Below are 14,609 nucleotides of genomic sequence, written 5' to 3' on the forward strand. Positions count from 1 at the left end.
AGAAGGTTAGCACAGAGCAGCTGTGGCACAGGTGGTTGTGTGGGTCGTCTATCAGTCAGAAGGTCAGTGCGTCGATCCCTGACTCCTCCGGTCTGCATGCCAAAGTATCCTTGGCGTCCTTATGCTGAGTTGCCCTCGATGCATCCACTGGAGTATGAGTAAATGTTGGAAAAATGCATCTTCATATTTCCTCTCTTACTGTTAGAACTTTCTTGACCTGGGTTTCAACTATATCTATATCTATTTTTCGTTGCTAAATAGGTTAAAGGTTAACATTAAGATTACTGTGAGCTGAAACTGCAGAAGCATATTATTTATACCAGAGATTCATCACTTTTAGCAATCCATGCTGACATTTCTGTTAGCATCCTCACGTCACTTTATGGCGAGCTGTGAGTGCTGACAATTCCTTATGTGTACGGGACATAATTGAAATTGATGCAGTGCTTGGCGCATCATCTAATACATCTCAATCTCATTTTTTGTCTTCTGAAAGATAGAGGTACTTTGCAAATCTCCATATACACCCACAGGACCATCGATACCCAACTGGGAACAGTGCTGGGGAGTAACAGAATACATGTTCCAGTGTTACGTATTTAAAATACAAAAAATGAGTAACTGTATTCCGTTACAGTTACCGTTTTAAAAGGTGGTATTCAGAATACAGTTACTTTGTTGAAATAAAGGGATTACACGGCGGTCAATTCCTGTTTCATATGTTAGGCTATGCCCTCTCTATTTTTGGTAAATCCACGCTGGTGGAAACCCAAACAAAACACGCATTAAGAGGCTCTAATACCTGTGTCTCAATCTTGCGGCCCATGTCACCTCTACTTGCGGCCCGCATAATGACCTGAAGAAATATATTTTTTAAAATTAGTGTTCAAAAATGTATTTAATATGAAGGCAATAGGCAGAGTGTTACAGGCATAGCCCTAAAGAATGTAGCCTCATGGGCAGCGTAGCCCAGTTGTAAGTGAGCTATTAAGACTCGACTGTACACTGTTTTCCTCCGAAACAATAAGTTCTGTTGGAGCAGCCTTTCAACACCTCTCTCTGTCTCTCGCTAGCAAAGTTGACCCAGACAACAAAGTAAAGCTAGTTTTCGGCTACGAGCCCGACACGGAACTGACGTATTAGCCAGAGGTTCCTTTACTACGGTACCGTGGACCTGTTTTGCACGGAATAGTTTTAGGAGATCGCTGCAAAAAGTGCAGCCTTACCTAATGTCCACCCAACTGTTACTCATTTTATATTAAGATTTAAAAATCTGGTTGGTATTGGTATGGTGGGTATCCTTCAGTAATAGTAATAAATCACACAGCAAAAGTACATTCACGTAGTTGTAAAACTGCTGATAATATATTAAGTAATCCAAAGTATTCAGAATACGTTACTCTCATTGAGTAACGTAACACGTTACAAAATACATTTTGGGGCATGTATTCTGTAATCTGTAGTGGAATACATTTTAAAAGTAACCTTCCCAACACTGACTGGGAATCAATCCATTAAGCTATGACTTCAACTATGAGAGTAAAATGACATAATTGCAGCTAATCACTAAGTTAAGTAGATACTGGAATCCACAAAAACAAACAAACAAAACAAAAAGAAAGAATCTGTTTTGTAGTTCTTTAACTGCATTACATTACTAAAATTGAGCTGATAGCAATGTAGTATCTAATGGGATATTTAAATGTTTCTTAGATCTTTAGTAATCTACAAGAACAATGCACAAGTGCTGCATCTCTTTACATTCAGCCTCCTAAATACACAGTAATGTCTCTTTTTGACCCTTTTCTTACAGCGAGCAGCTAGTCAAACAAATATCTCTCCATTTTCAAAATAATTAAAGTGTATTTACTTTTACTTTCTAGTTATTTCTCCAAATGTCTATTACAAATCTGCGGGAACATATTTCCCCCATGGTTTACACCATTCATACCCAGCGGCTTTTTAGAGTGAAGATTGTGGTCATTTTCACTCATTTCATACATTTCAGATTCAGTGAGAATTTTGTTGTCTGAATAACAGGTGCTTGGTGGATGAATTGACCTTAAGGGAGCAGTTGTCACCTCAGCAGTGTTGAAGCCAAAGACCATGTGACAGATGAGCAACGGAAAGATTGTAGCTGTTCTCAGTTGAACACTGAACTCTTCAGGGCATCTGTTTCATGATTATTATGGACCTGGTTGCAGCAGTGTTGCTGGGAATGCCATCAACCTCTCTCAATGGGAGAAAGCAGGTGACATATAGAGGTGTTTGCCACCAGACATCTGTAGTGTCATGGGACTTGCGGCTGGGACACTATCGAAATAACCAGCTTTATGCTAACCCAGGGCATGTGTGGTGCATAGATATTTTTAGCATGATGGGAAAAATCTAAAATTCATAGCAAATAAGGGCCTCCAAAAGCAGTTTTACCTTATTCTAGCTGAATGGCAGTAATATGCTTACTGTATAGAAAAGTAATGACAAAAACATCAGAATAACATATGAAATACAGATTTATGCAAACTGGGAATGACTATGTTTTGTATAAAAAGGATTTTTGTGATGCTACACTTTAAAAAGGCACATAAATCATTTAAAAAGGAAGTCAGAAATACAAGGTCTAGCTAATCTGTGAAACAATGAAACAGCTTAGTTAGCATCATAGCCACACTTTCACAGGTCACAAGGTCAAGACCAAATCACGAATAACTTTTTAAAATATTTACCCAGATGTTTCCTTCTAGGTTCTGTAATAAAACTAGCAGAGCAGACGTGAGACTTACACAGGGGCTGTAAATACTGCATAAAATGGAAGGAATTTGAGGAATATAAATTGAAAGTAATAGGAGGTAGCTGTGTACATGGTACTCATTAATCAGTATCATCCTGCTATCTTGTTGTCTGATAGCTAAAAACTTCCACAATCAGTTTATGCTGATTATGGAAGTTGTAGTTTCATTTTTCAAAACCCAAAACAGCTGTTTAGGTCCTGCCATGATGGCTTAATTAGCTACAAAGAGAACAGCAGACCCCAGATGTCACACTTTTTGAAATAGGACATGTTCCCTATGTCACTTCCTAATAAGATACTAATCGCTTAGTTAGAATTCTTAATCCTAATTTTATGGATTGGACAAATCTATCAAAAAAATCCACATAACTGTACTGTAGGATTAAAAACTGGTATATAGTTTGAAGTCTGCTTTTGACATGTTGAAAATAGAAACAAAAATTCTAAGAGACTGCGTTTTTGTACCATGACTACCAATATAAATAAATGGCTCGCGTTCGTTTACTCTAGTTAGCCTCCATCTGGGTCCTCCAACTCCACAATATATCATCTGCATACTCCGCAGTTCATGACACACTAGAATACTAACTCGTGTCAGTGTGCAGGACTGGAGCCTATAATATTAACTAACAATTATCCCACAACTCATTTCTCACCATGTTATGGAGTCATACAAATGTAAGTAGGTAGTGTAAAAAAAATATGTTCTATGTGGAGCATTCGAGTAAAAGGGTAATGTGTAATACATCCCAACACGAATTCTAAATTGGCCATAGGTGTGTTTAGATTATCAGGTTACCCTCCACCCCATCGTCTTGCCCCATGTCAGCTGGGTTTTAGGCTCAAGCCCCACCTTGACCCTGATCTGGATATGCAGTTCAGAAGCTGGATGGACTGGAAAATTAGAATTTTATGTATCACTGATTTGAGTATATCACATTTATCTGCAGGCGCTGTTTCAAAGAGGATTGAGTGTTTGCTTGTTTAAATGTATTGAAAAAGTCAACGTTTTTCATGGGCTTTACTTATTTTTTTCACACAACTGTAGACAGGCAGCTGTTCACTGAAATTGCTCCAGGGATAGAGAACTAATCAGCCAGTCATGCTGTAATGCGTGGCTGGTGGGTAAAATACCTGATCGTATGGAAGTTGGATTTAGTCCATTTTCAAATGAGAATGGTTCTCAGGAAATCTTGCAGTTTATTTCTACCAGGTAAAATTTAATTGTCTCAAATTCAAATTTAGTTGTATCAAATTCAAAAATATTGAATATAATATGCAGACTAAATAGACTGACATACTTTTGAGATACATAAAGATTAATATTACATTATGAGAGTTTATATAATTAATTCATCTACATCATAAATATGATTTATAGTTACTGCTGAATATTCTGTTTGACTGCAGTTCATATATTCAGTTTTGCTTTAATTTCCATCTCTCTTCATCGGGCTTTGAACCAAGAAAGATCAGTAAAGGATCAGGCTGTGCATAAACCCTTCATTCTGACATTTACATCCGAGATCTTTTTTCTTTTCTTTTTTCTATTTATCACTGTGTTCCATTCGCGCGAGCACTCTAAAAGCTGGACTTTTTGTGACTCATTCATTTGGTCCTGTGGGAAAATTCTTTCAAGGCAGACCACTTTGTATTATGAGAAATGAATTGCCTAACAGAGAGTATACTGCATAGCATCACAAAGCGATGGAGTGTTTGTGCGGGAAGTCAGTGTTCTGTACTGTACTGCAAACTGTACTACAATCAGCTGGCAAAAAAAAGTAGTTTTCTAGAAAAATGCTCAAATCTGTTACATGTAAGGAATTGTAAAAATCAAATGTTTTCTATTGCACATAATATGTTACATTTTGTATCTGCTAGAGCCTGATGAAACACTTTTATAATATAATAATAATGTGCATGTGTTAGTCCCCATAGGGAAATTACTCCTCTGCATTTAACACATTCACCCAGTGAAGCAGTGGGCAGCCACCAATGCAGCGCCCGGGGAGCTGTGTGTAGGGACGGTACCTTGTTTGCTTATTGTTTCATTGAAACCTTTACTGCAGGGGTGTCCAATTTCAGGCCTCAAGGGCTGGTGTCCTGCAGGTTTTAGATATCACCCTGGGTCAACACACCTGAACCAAATGATTAGTTCATCACCAGCCATTTAAATTAGCTATGTTGAATCAAGGACACATCTAAAACCTGCAGCACACTGACCCTCAAGGCCTGGAGTTGGACACCCCTGCTTTACTCCAACTGCCCATCATTTAGAAACCAAAGCCATTTAATATCTGATGGTTCTACAGATTATACTTTCATTAAAAAAAATGCATGTCCTGGGAAAAAAGTTGGGATTGTCCCCAATTTATGGATAGTTTAGAAAACAAGGATGAGTAACGCTCACATGAGGTGCATATTATAAGCAAGAAAGAAGTAACACTTGCCCTTTAGCTTATCAGTAATATGTAGTGTAATAGTCTGTCAATTTTAATGTTAATTGCAAGAGAATAAATGATGAGGACCAACCATGTGTTTCACAAATGTAATTCTGTCTTGCATAATAAATCTCGCTGTGGTTTGCAGGAGTGCAAATTTCCATAAATATAAAACAAGATTACCTCACTCTCTGGTATAGTAGAAAGCTTGACTGGGGCAAGTCAAACGTAAGCTGCATAGTAAAGTAGCTGCAGGCCATGCATACATGCTTGTTACACTTGCACATAAATCAATGTTATTTCACTTCAATTTTTTTTAAGTTATTATGATTTTCAATGTTGTTTCGCTTGATACGTATTGCAACATATAGACATAAACATGTTGAGAAACCACAGTTTAATAAGCCTTTTCTTATCTGTTGTTGCTGTTGCAAAACAATTGGAGAAATCCTGATTGTAATACTTTTGTTCTTAAATCCAGTTGATAGGATTAGTTTCAAACAAAATACTGGCATTTGAGGGAACTGTGCAAAAATATTGTAAACATATTTGGGTTTTTTCCAAAATGTTTTAACAATCAGTCATCAAAGACAATGTTTAAATCTGATTCAGGGGACCAGGGATGTCAAGCATAAGGTCCAGGGGACAGAATCTCCCCAGCAAAGACTGAAGGAGTTGCAGATTTTGAACTTTTAACTGCTTTTTCACAAGTTTTACAGTTTTTCCTGTCAATAAAGAATGACCCTCATTCATACTACACTATTACTATTATTAGTAATAGATAAACAATTAAATAACAGAAAGTTGCTGTTTTTTCACTATTTTATACATTTATGATTTTACAGTCGATTCGCAGAAAGACAAGAAAAAAAGAAATTTTCTTTGAATGAACAAAAACGATATTTTATCATTACAGTACAAGGCAATGAACTACAGAACTTTTTCTGTAATTGTACATGTTTATCATGTAGCTTCACTGGTTTGGCACACTTGAGATTACAGTAGTGAATATGTGGCTCAATGTGTAAAATGAGTTTGACATCCCTACCATAGATGGTTGACTGAGTAAACAATCTGATATAGTGGCTCTTTATATATTTATTTGGGCATTCAAATAATTTGGATGTCAGGTAGGGCTCACTGAAAAAGGAAAACTTGTTTTTTCACTTTTATCCTATGACGAATCACATCTAGTTGGGATTGAGGGTTTTCCAGGGGGTTTAAAGTCAGTGTGCAAAAGTTAAAATCACACATGACGGGATAGCAAAGCCTAAGAAGATAAAGGTGGGGAAAAAATGAAGATAAAGATCTAAACCTAAGATATAAATGTGCATTTTCACAGAGATACACTATACACCCTTCTGAGAGTTCAGTGAGCAAAAGTCCTTTATAACTAGATATTGTGCCGAGACAAATTTCCACAGGTTATCTTATTTATTTTTTCCCCACCATAGACAATCCGTCTTGATAGAAATCATTTTAAACTGATCCATGCCCGTCAGAGTAAAGGTTAGTACCCACATGTGCCAGCTGGATGAACCATAAAGATAGAAAATGGTATATGATAAATGTCCCCGCTGAGGCTTGTATTCCCTGAACCAATGTCAGTGAAACACTTTCTGTTTGCTTCAGGCGAGGATCGGTTTAACAAGGAGGAATACTCTTGGCAGAGATTTCTATGCTGCTACAAAGGCAGCAGCATTTCCTTTTTTCTATATTTTATTTTTAAGAGCAAAATGTTTTCTTGCTTAAAAAAACATTCATTGTTGCTGATTAATGTTGTGAGAGTAATGAATAAGATGGATTTAAGTGCACTCCCATTCCTTTTCATTTAACTTGCTTGGTCAGTGATGTACACACAACAATAGCCTTGTGGTTATATCATGTTAAAAATCTTTTTTATTTATTTATTTTTTGGGGTGATGCATGAGGCGAGAACACGAGGCAGCCTTGACACTGAGTTAGTCTTGGTCTGGAAAATATATGATTCACCCAGACGTCATTCTTTGGCTACAAATACCATCATTTTATCTTTTCATGAAGTGGAAGTGAATCACGTCACGTTGAATAAAAAGTTCAACCATAGTTTTTATTTCGAGCATAGGAGGTAATGTAGCAGCTCCGGATGTAGTGAACTACAGCACGTCAGCAAGTAGTTTTGAAGGTCAAATAATTGTTTGGTATGATAAGTTGAGTGGTGAGAAATATGGAGCTTAAGATAAGTATATTGGGGCTTGGTTTAAATATTTTAGCTACATTTATGCTTGGAGATGATTTCTCAAACTGAAGCTGTTTTCGTAGGAACAGGCAGGACAAACTGAAAACAAACTTAAAATTATGTAGTGTAAACTGGCAGACAAACAGGCAATGGTGATATTTTAATTACGTTAGTTTGTTTACAATAGTGTTGAAATGGTAGTTAGTTGTTGACATCTCTAAATGTTTTTTGGAATTTAAAGTGCTCTTTATTTAAATAATCAATGTGATTCTAGGTTTTCTTAGGGATCACATTATTTAATGTATTTCCTTCCCCTTAGTGTAATCAGTCAAACTGTTTTTTTCCAGTTTCATTTTGATAAACTTAGTCTTGTGTATTTTGTATTTACTTTAAACTTCCTTGTCTAATTTTTCTGATGACTTGGAGCTATGTTCCCTGCTGTTTGGCATCTCCCTAAGTGCCTTGTTGTAATCCTGTTTCCTTTGTGTACTGTTCTTTAGTTCCCCATGTTTCTGTTTCCCTGCTTTCTCTCGTGGACTTTGGTTTGCCTTTTTTTTAAAATGTAATCGATGCCTGCATTTGACTCTGCATTTGAGTCATCCAGTCTGCCTTTACAAACATTTGTGAGAGAATGGGTTTTTAAAAAATAACTCACTGAATTCTAGCACAGTACTGTTATAGGTTGTCACCAGTGCAACAAGTAAGTTTGCAAATTGCAAAAGTGGAAGCAGTTAAGAACCACAGCAATTTAGCCACAAAGTGGCAGGCCAGATAAAAAGCAGGGTGGCAAAGTGTTGAGGCATGTAGTGAAATCTGCCAAAGCTCTGCTGATTCAATAACTGCAGATTCTAACCCTCCTCTAGTATTAACATCAGCACAAACATTATGTCCTAAGAGCTTCATGGCATGGTTTTCATGGCTGAGCAGCTCCAACATCCAAAGTCAGCAGAGACAGAGCAGTCCTGTGGGTGTGCCAGTTTAACTATCCTGAGCTTGTCTGATTAGAAGAGTTCAATAGTTCATAATGAGTGGAGCCACTTAGGATCAATCCCAGTTGTAATAACTATCCTTGGAGTTCTGATTACGTGATTGGTGTTGCAGCGGTCTGACCCTTTTTTTAAACTGAGTCCTTATGTGGATGAAACACATGGATACCAGTTTAACTTGGACATCTATATTGATTTTTGCTACAAAACTGTGCTTCCCTTTTCACAGCTACTTTCCTGAGAAAACCTTGCCTATATTAATCTGACAGTAAATTCAGACTTGAACTTGAAACATATTCAAATAATACAGATAATACAGATGTCTTGCCTAAACACATTACCTTCTATAATACGTGACCTTTTAGTATGAAAGTGACATTTCACATTTAGCATGGAACACTTTCTGCAATGTCAGGAAACTGCGAGAGCATGACACTGGCTGCCATCAGGAGAGAGACACACTCCCCAGGTAGTTTAACATCTACAAGCTACTGTGAAAACACTGACCTTCAGACAGCTTGCTTGAGTTGTCAGGTTGGCTAAAAACCTGTAAAAGATGAAGGGAAGTTGACAAGGTGGTGGGACGGGAAATTTTTCAGTGAGCAAGGTGACACGATGGAGATATTTTGAAAAAGGTCACTTCAGGTACATCATTACCTCCTCAAGGCATATCAAAGAGCTGTGCATCTACCTGGATGCCTGCATGTTTTCTTAAATTCAAACATATCCAATCCAGTGCGTGTCTTTCTTGTGTGTGGGTGTGAGTGTGTGTGTCTGTTCTGGTATCTGACACTCTCAGACAGCCAGTAGCATGGCTCAGTGAGGGAGATGGCGTGATCACTGGACCGTGGTTTGTCTTATGCTGTCACACATACACACACTCACAGATAGACAGCCACTAAGGCCGCCAAGATAGTACACCTCTCTGTTGTTGCTTTTACACCAATAAAGTGGAAATTGATATATGAACTAACCAAGAGTAAACATAATTGTACATTTAAGCCCATAAGTCCCAAGAACAGAGATCCAAACATGTCTGGATAGAGGCGATAAAGAATAAAAAAGCAAGGCAGCAGAAAACTTCTTTTTTTTACAGCTGTGCATCCTGCAATTTACTTTATTGTGCAACATGAACTGTGCTCAGTGCACTCTGAGTCTCTCTGTTGTATTTAAGATATAAAAGAAAATGGGTTTCAGCTTTCTGAGTCATAAAGAAGACATATGCATATGCCATGCATATTCATATTTATCAAACATACTGTCAGGGTAGCATCATAAACTTGATCTGAAATGATTCCTCTCCAGGCAGAGCTGATCATAAAAAAATGCAACACTGGTTATTTGTTCAAACAACTGCTATTAATGTGTGTCAAAGTCAGAAGTAGTCAGCACGGTGTTGTTGTGCTCTCCAGGATCAGGCTGGATTGGATCAGTGAGTAAACAAAGCATGTAGTGTTGACAAGACAGACTGATGATTATTTCTTGTCTTTTGGAGGGTTTTTTGTTAATGTTTTTTAAGATTACCACAATATTTCAGCTGCTTTCACCAAGTGAAATTATTTTTATTATTTTTTTTACTAATTTCATTTGTAATCCAAACAATCTTTCATCTGTTTCAGTTAGCATCATTTAACTGTACCCACTAAAGTGAAGAGAAGTGAATGGAACTTTAAAATGTAACATTGAAAGGACGCCCTAAATGATACTTACAGAGCATCTTGAGAACATACAGTTGTCTACAGTCTAATAAGACCTACGTTTTCTTGAACCTTCTATATCCTAGAAATTTAGTGCGAAATTGTCACAACAGTTCTTTCAAGCTGCTTTATAATGTGAAGATCATATGATAACAGAGAGAAAACCCTAGTAATCAAATGACAAAGAAGGAGAGCGACAGGACAGAAGGCACACGGTGGGAGAGAACCAGGGATTATTAATAACTAATGATTAAACGCAAAATGGTTTATAAACAAATAGTGAGTGAAAAGAGGTATGTAAATGACATGTGATACACACATATACACACTCAGAAGTAGTGCGTAATTGCATATGGTCGAATTGATTTTCTTTTCATTGGTTATAATCCCAAATAGTTTGGAAAAATGCTCAAACTCATCCATCCATCCATTTTCTTCCACTCAAACAATTCAGGGTTGTGGTGGGGATGGAGCCTTTCCCAGCTCCCATAGGGCGAGAGGTGGACAGTTTACCAGTCTGTTGTAGAACTAATACTCAGAGACAGACAACCATTCATACCTGTTAACTTCCATGTATTTGGATTTTGGAGACAGAGAACCCACACAACCATGCTGTTAATGTGCAAATTCTATACAGAAAGACCCCATCCAGCCAGTGGATTTAAAACCAGGACATTCTTCCCATGAGGAGATAGTGCCAACCTGCAAACAGTGCTCCCACACACAAAAAATGTATATAAAAAATTTACCTATAGCTCTCTTTTTGATACTTCAAATGTCTTTGATCACAAAAGACAACAAATGGAATTGAATGCACAGAAAATATTGACTTTTTAATATAATTCATTTAAGTCATTTAAGAGGGCTGATTTTTTTAGAGAAGCACAAAACCTTTAAGATCTAGCATTTAACTGCATTAGTATTAGTGCGCAAAAGAGATAGACTTGTGTTCAGTTTAGACAAACAAATCAAATAAACCTGTTCTCTTGAGACTTCCTGTAAGAATATTGTCTACAGGGGATAAAATGTGCTATTATACTGAACATCTGTATGCACTGAGCCCAGAGTTTGATTTTTGATTGACTTTTGACTGGGTATCACTCTTTGCAAACATAATAAGTATATTGTTAAAAAATGTTCCCAAAATTTTAATGATGTTTGACATTAAGCATGTGTCCAGTAAAACTGTGTGTACCCTTCTGCTCGCCTTTTTTCTCTTCCAAGCTTCTTCACAATATCCCTCACTCCTTTTTTTTCCCCCTGACACTTCTTGTTTTCTCTTTCTCTTCATTCTCCTCAGATTTGTAGCCAACACATCATTTGAGGGCCAGAGCGGTTTCATATCCAGCAACAGTCAGAGCCAGAATGTCATCTCAGAAGCCCATCACTACATCTGGTCCCTCCAGCTGGATCCCTTAGGCCAGCCAACCTGGACCCGCCTGGGACGCTGGCGCAGGGGGAGAATTCTGATGGACCCAGCAGCCTGGCCAAACCATCCAGGTTCTGGAGGAGGTGGCGATTGGCGCCGACCTCCACGGTTGCACATGCGAGTGGTGACACTGGTGGAGCATCCATTTGTATTTACCCGTGAAGTGGATTCGGATGGGTTATGTCCTGCCGGGCAGCTGTGCCTGGACCCGCTTACCAATGACTCTTCAGTTTTGGAAGGACTTTTCCAGAACCTCAGAGGAACCAATGGATCTGTTCCCACAGATCTAAAGAAATGCTGCTATGGCTACTGCATTGATCTATTGGAGAAGCTGGGGGAGGACATGGGCTTTACTTTCGATCTCTACATTGTTGGTGATGGGAAATACGGGGGGTTTAAGAATGGTCGTTGGACAGGATTGGTGGGTGATCTTCTCAGTGGTGCTGCCCACCTGGCAGTGACATCTTTTAGCATTAATTCAGCTAGGAGCCAGGTGATTGACTTCACCTCACCTTTCTTCTCCACAAGCCTAGGAATTCTGGTCAGTGTTGCTCTTCACTCTCTGGCTTCTTTTTTCCTCCTCTTTTCCTCTCCACTTCTTCTCCTAATTTCTGTTACTCTTTAACCTATCTCTCTTTGATGTGTGTCATTGACCTGACCTCAACTCTCTCCTCTCAGTATGCAGACGGTCAGTATCAATATGTTTTACCACTGCCAACCATACATTATTGGATTCCAGTGCAATCCCATATGCGGGGCTGTTCTGGGGGTTATACAGCTTTGCAGAAAGAACTTATTATTACAATTACTGCAGCTAGTCTCAACAGCTGACAGGCATAGGGATGGTGGTAATCACTATTGTTACTTTTTCCTAGTATGCTGCTACAGATGTAGACGTTCTGCTTTATTTACAGTGGATGTATTTTCTATTATCTGTATTTTTTTCTTTTTCCCATTCCACTAGAAGTATCTCTCTTACAAACAGCAGCGTCAGAAACAGCATTTGCTTCACAATCACTGGACTGTGAAACCAATTTTCTCCAATTCAGGCAAGGGTACTATAATGAATTTGCACCATCCCACTGTGATCAGTTTTTATTATTATAGAGTTTATTTGTAGTGAAGGGAGAGGGAGGATGGGGAGGGGGGCTGATAGGATCTTTCCATAATAGTCCTAATTAATGTCTTCCAAAAACTCCACATTTCCTCTGATTTATGAAACATTGAGAACAACAGTAATTTTTGATAATTACAACATCTTTTCAGTTTTGCAATATTCCTCATGCAGTGCTTTTTTTTTTCTTCAATCCTGTATCCCCACCTGCCCAGGTGCGTACTCGTGATACAGCCGCACCCATCGGTGCCTTTATGTGGCCTCTACACTGGTCCATGTGGCTCGGCATCTTTGTTTCCCTCCATGTCACCGCCATCTTCCTCACTCTGTATGAGTGGCACAGTCCATTTGGTATGACGCCACGTGGACGCAACCGTGACCGAGTGTTCTCCTTCTCCTCAGCACTTAATGTGTGCTATGCCATTCTCTTTGGAAGAACAGTGGCCATCAAGCCACCAAAATGCTGGACTGGGCGTCTGCTGATGAACCTTTGGGCCATCTTCTGTCTATTCTGTCTGTCCACCTATACTGCTAACCTGGCTGCTGTAATGGTTGGGGAGAAAACTTATGAACAGTTGTCGGGAATCCATGATCCAAAGGTAAAAATCAGTATAGTATAGGAGAAAAGTCTTTAGTCACCACTCATATCTTTATATTGGTGAGCCAAAGGAAAATATACACACAGATTTATTGAAACACTGACTACATAAGGAGAAATATTCAGTGTGATATGAGTACGTCTTCTTCCTGTGTTTATATTGATATCATTAAATCATAATAACAAATTACATTTTGGTTCTGAGTTGTTTTTGTTCTAAATGAATTTCATTTAAACAAATATTTAAAATGTCTAGAGGTTATTTGTTTGCTTTTGTACTTACACTGATGTTTCATTGTCTTAAAATTGTTACTCAGCAAATATACTCTTTAATTAAACACCCTTGTAGGGGCGCATGGGAATTAAGGTGATTAATTGGTTTTCGGCAGCTCATTAAGTCACTGAATTACAAGAATGCAGGAATGTTTAGAGTCGGCATGTTCAAGAAAAAAAAGAAACAAATTAGTGTAAAGAAACAAAGAAAATGTAAAGCAACAAACTTTCTTGATTTGAGTTCTGAAGGTATCTTGTTTTATTTCTTCTTTCTTGCAGCTGCACCATCCCTCTCAGGGATTCAGATTTGCTACAGTGAGAGAAAGCAGTGCAGAGGACTACGTCAAGAAGAGTTTCCCCGAGATGCACGAGTACATGAGAAGATACAATGTCCCGGCAACGCCAGATGGCATACATCATCTCAAGTAGGGCTATAAGATGCATACAGGCCACATATAGCATACAGGCAGACATACATTTTTTTGGAGGACCATAATCAAATCTTTATTGATTTATGCTCAGTCTTTGCTGATCCAGGTACTGCTGTCAGCTTTCCTAATATCCGCTCAGTTAGCTAACTTCTCTAGTCATTGCCCCTGAAAATCAACTTCTGTTTGGTTGCACAAGTGAAAAAAAGAAACTGCATCATCTTTGATAAAAAATAGAAAAATAAAAAAATAAGAGTGTGCGCATACTGAATGAAAGCCAGATTTGAAAAAAAAGGAGAAGAAAATTGCATCCCTGCTGCTGTCATTCCCCACCACAAGCCTGCCTGTTCTCATTCAGATCTTACCTTCCTCTTTTTCCTGCCACTGCTGTCATCCTCAGCCCTTTCAACATTCAACTAGCAACCCATGGTGCATAACAGAATATAGTTTTAGGTTTGTTTGGTTTTTTTAAAGACAGCAGGTCTGCATGGAACACAATTTGAACGGATGAAACGAGATTTATTTTTACTGAGCTTGTAAAATGCTGATCAGAGGGAAAGCAAAAATGTCATCTTTAGAAAATTACAACTTGGCAACAAGACAGTATACAAATGTGCCGCAATGCAATCCTCTG

At 38.3% G+C, this 14,609-nt stretch overlaps 1 protein-coding gene across 1 annotated transcript in view; it reads left to right on the forward strand.

The window, feature by feature from the left end:
• Positions 1-14,609, forward strand: part of grin3a (glutamate receptor, ionotropic, N-methyl-D-aspartate 3A) — a 61,604-nt gene that overhangs the window by 25,535 nt on the left and 21,460 nt on the right. Inside the window, exons 3-5 of the mRNA XM_086300330.1 lie at positions 11,434-12,103; positions 12,892-13,275; positions 13,827-13,972. Coding sequence (XP_086156456.1) covers positions 11,434-12,103; positions 12,892-13,275; positions 13,827-13,972 — 1,200 coding nt within the window. The remainder of the gene's footprint in view (positions 1-11,433; positions 12,104-12,891; positions 13,276-13,826; positions 13,973-14,609) is intronic.

The sequence above is a fragment of the Aulonocara sp. 'chitande type north' Nkhata Bay genome, linkage group LG7 (genome assembly GCF_057382095.1).
Source record: "Aulonocara sp. 'chitande type north' Nkhata Bay isolate Kocher_YH1m ecotype deep benthic linkage group LG7, A_spYH_male_GT1.1, whole genome shotgun sequence".
NCBI classification, from domain to species: domain Eukaryota; kingdom Metazoa; phylum Chordata; class Actinopteri; order Cichliformes; family Cichlidae; genus Aulonocara; species Aulonocara sp. 'chitande type north' Nkhata Bay.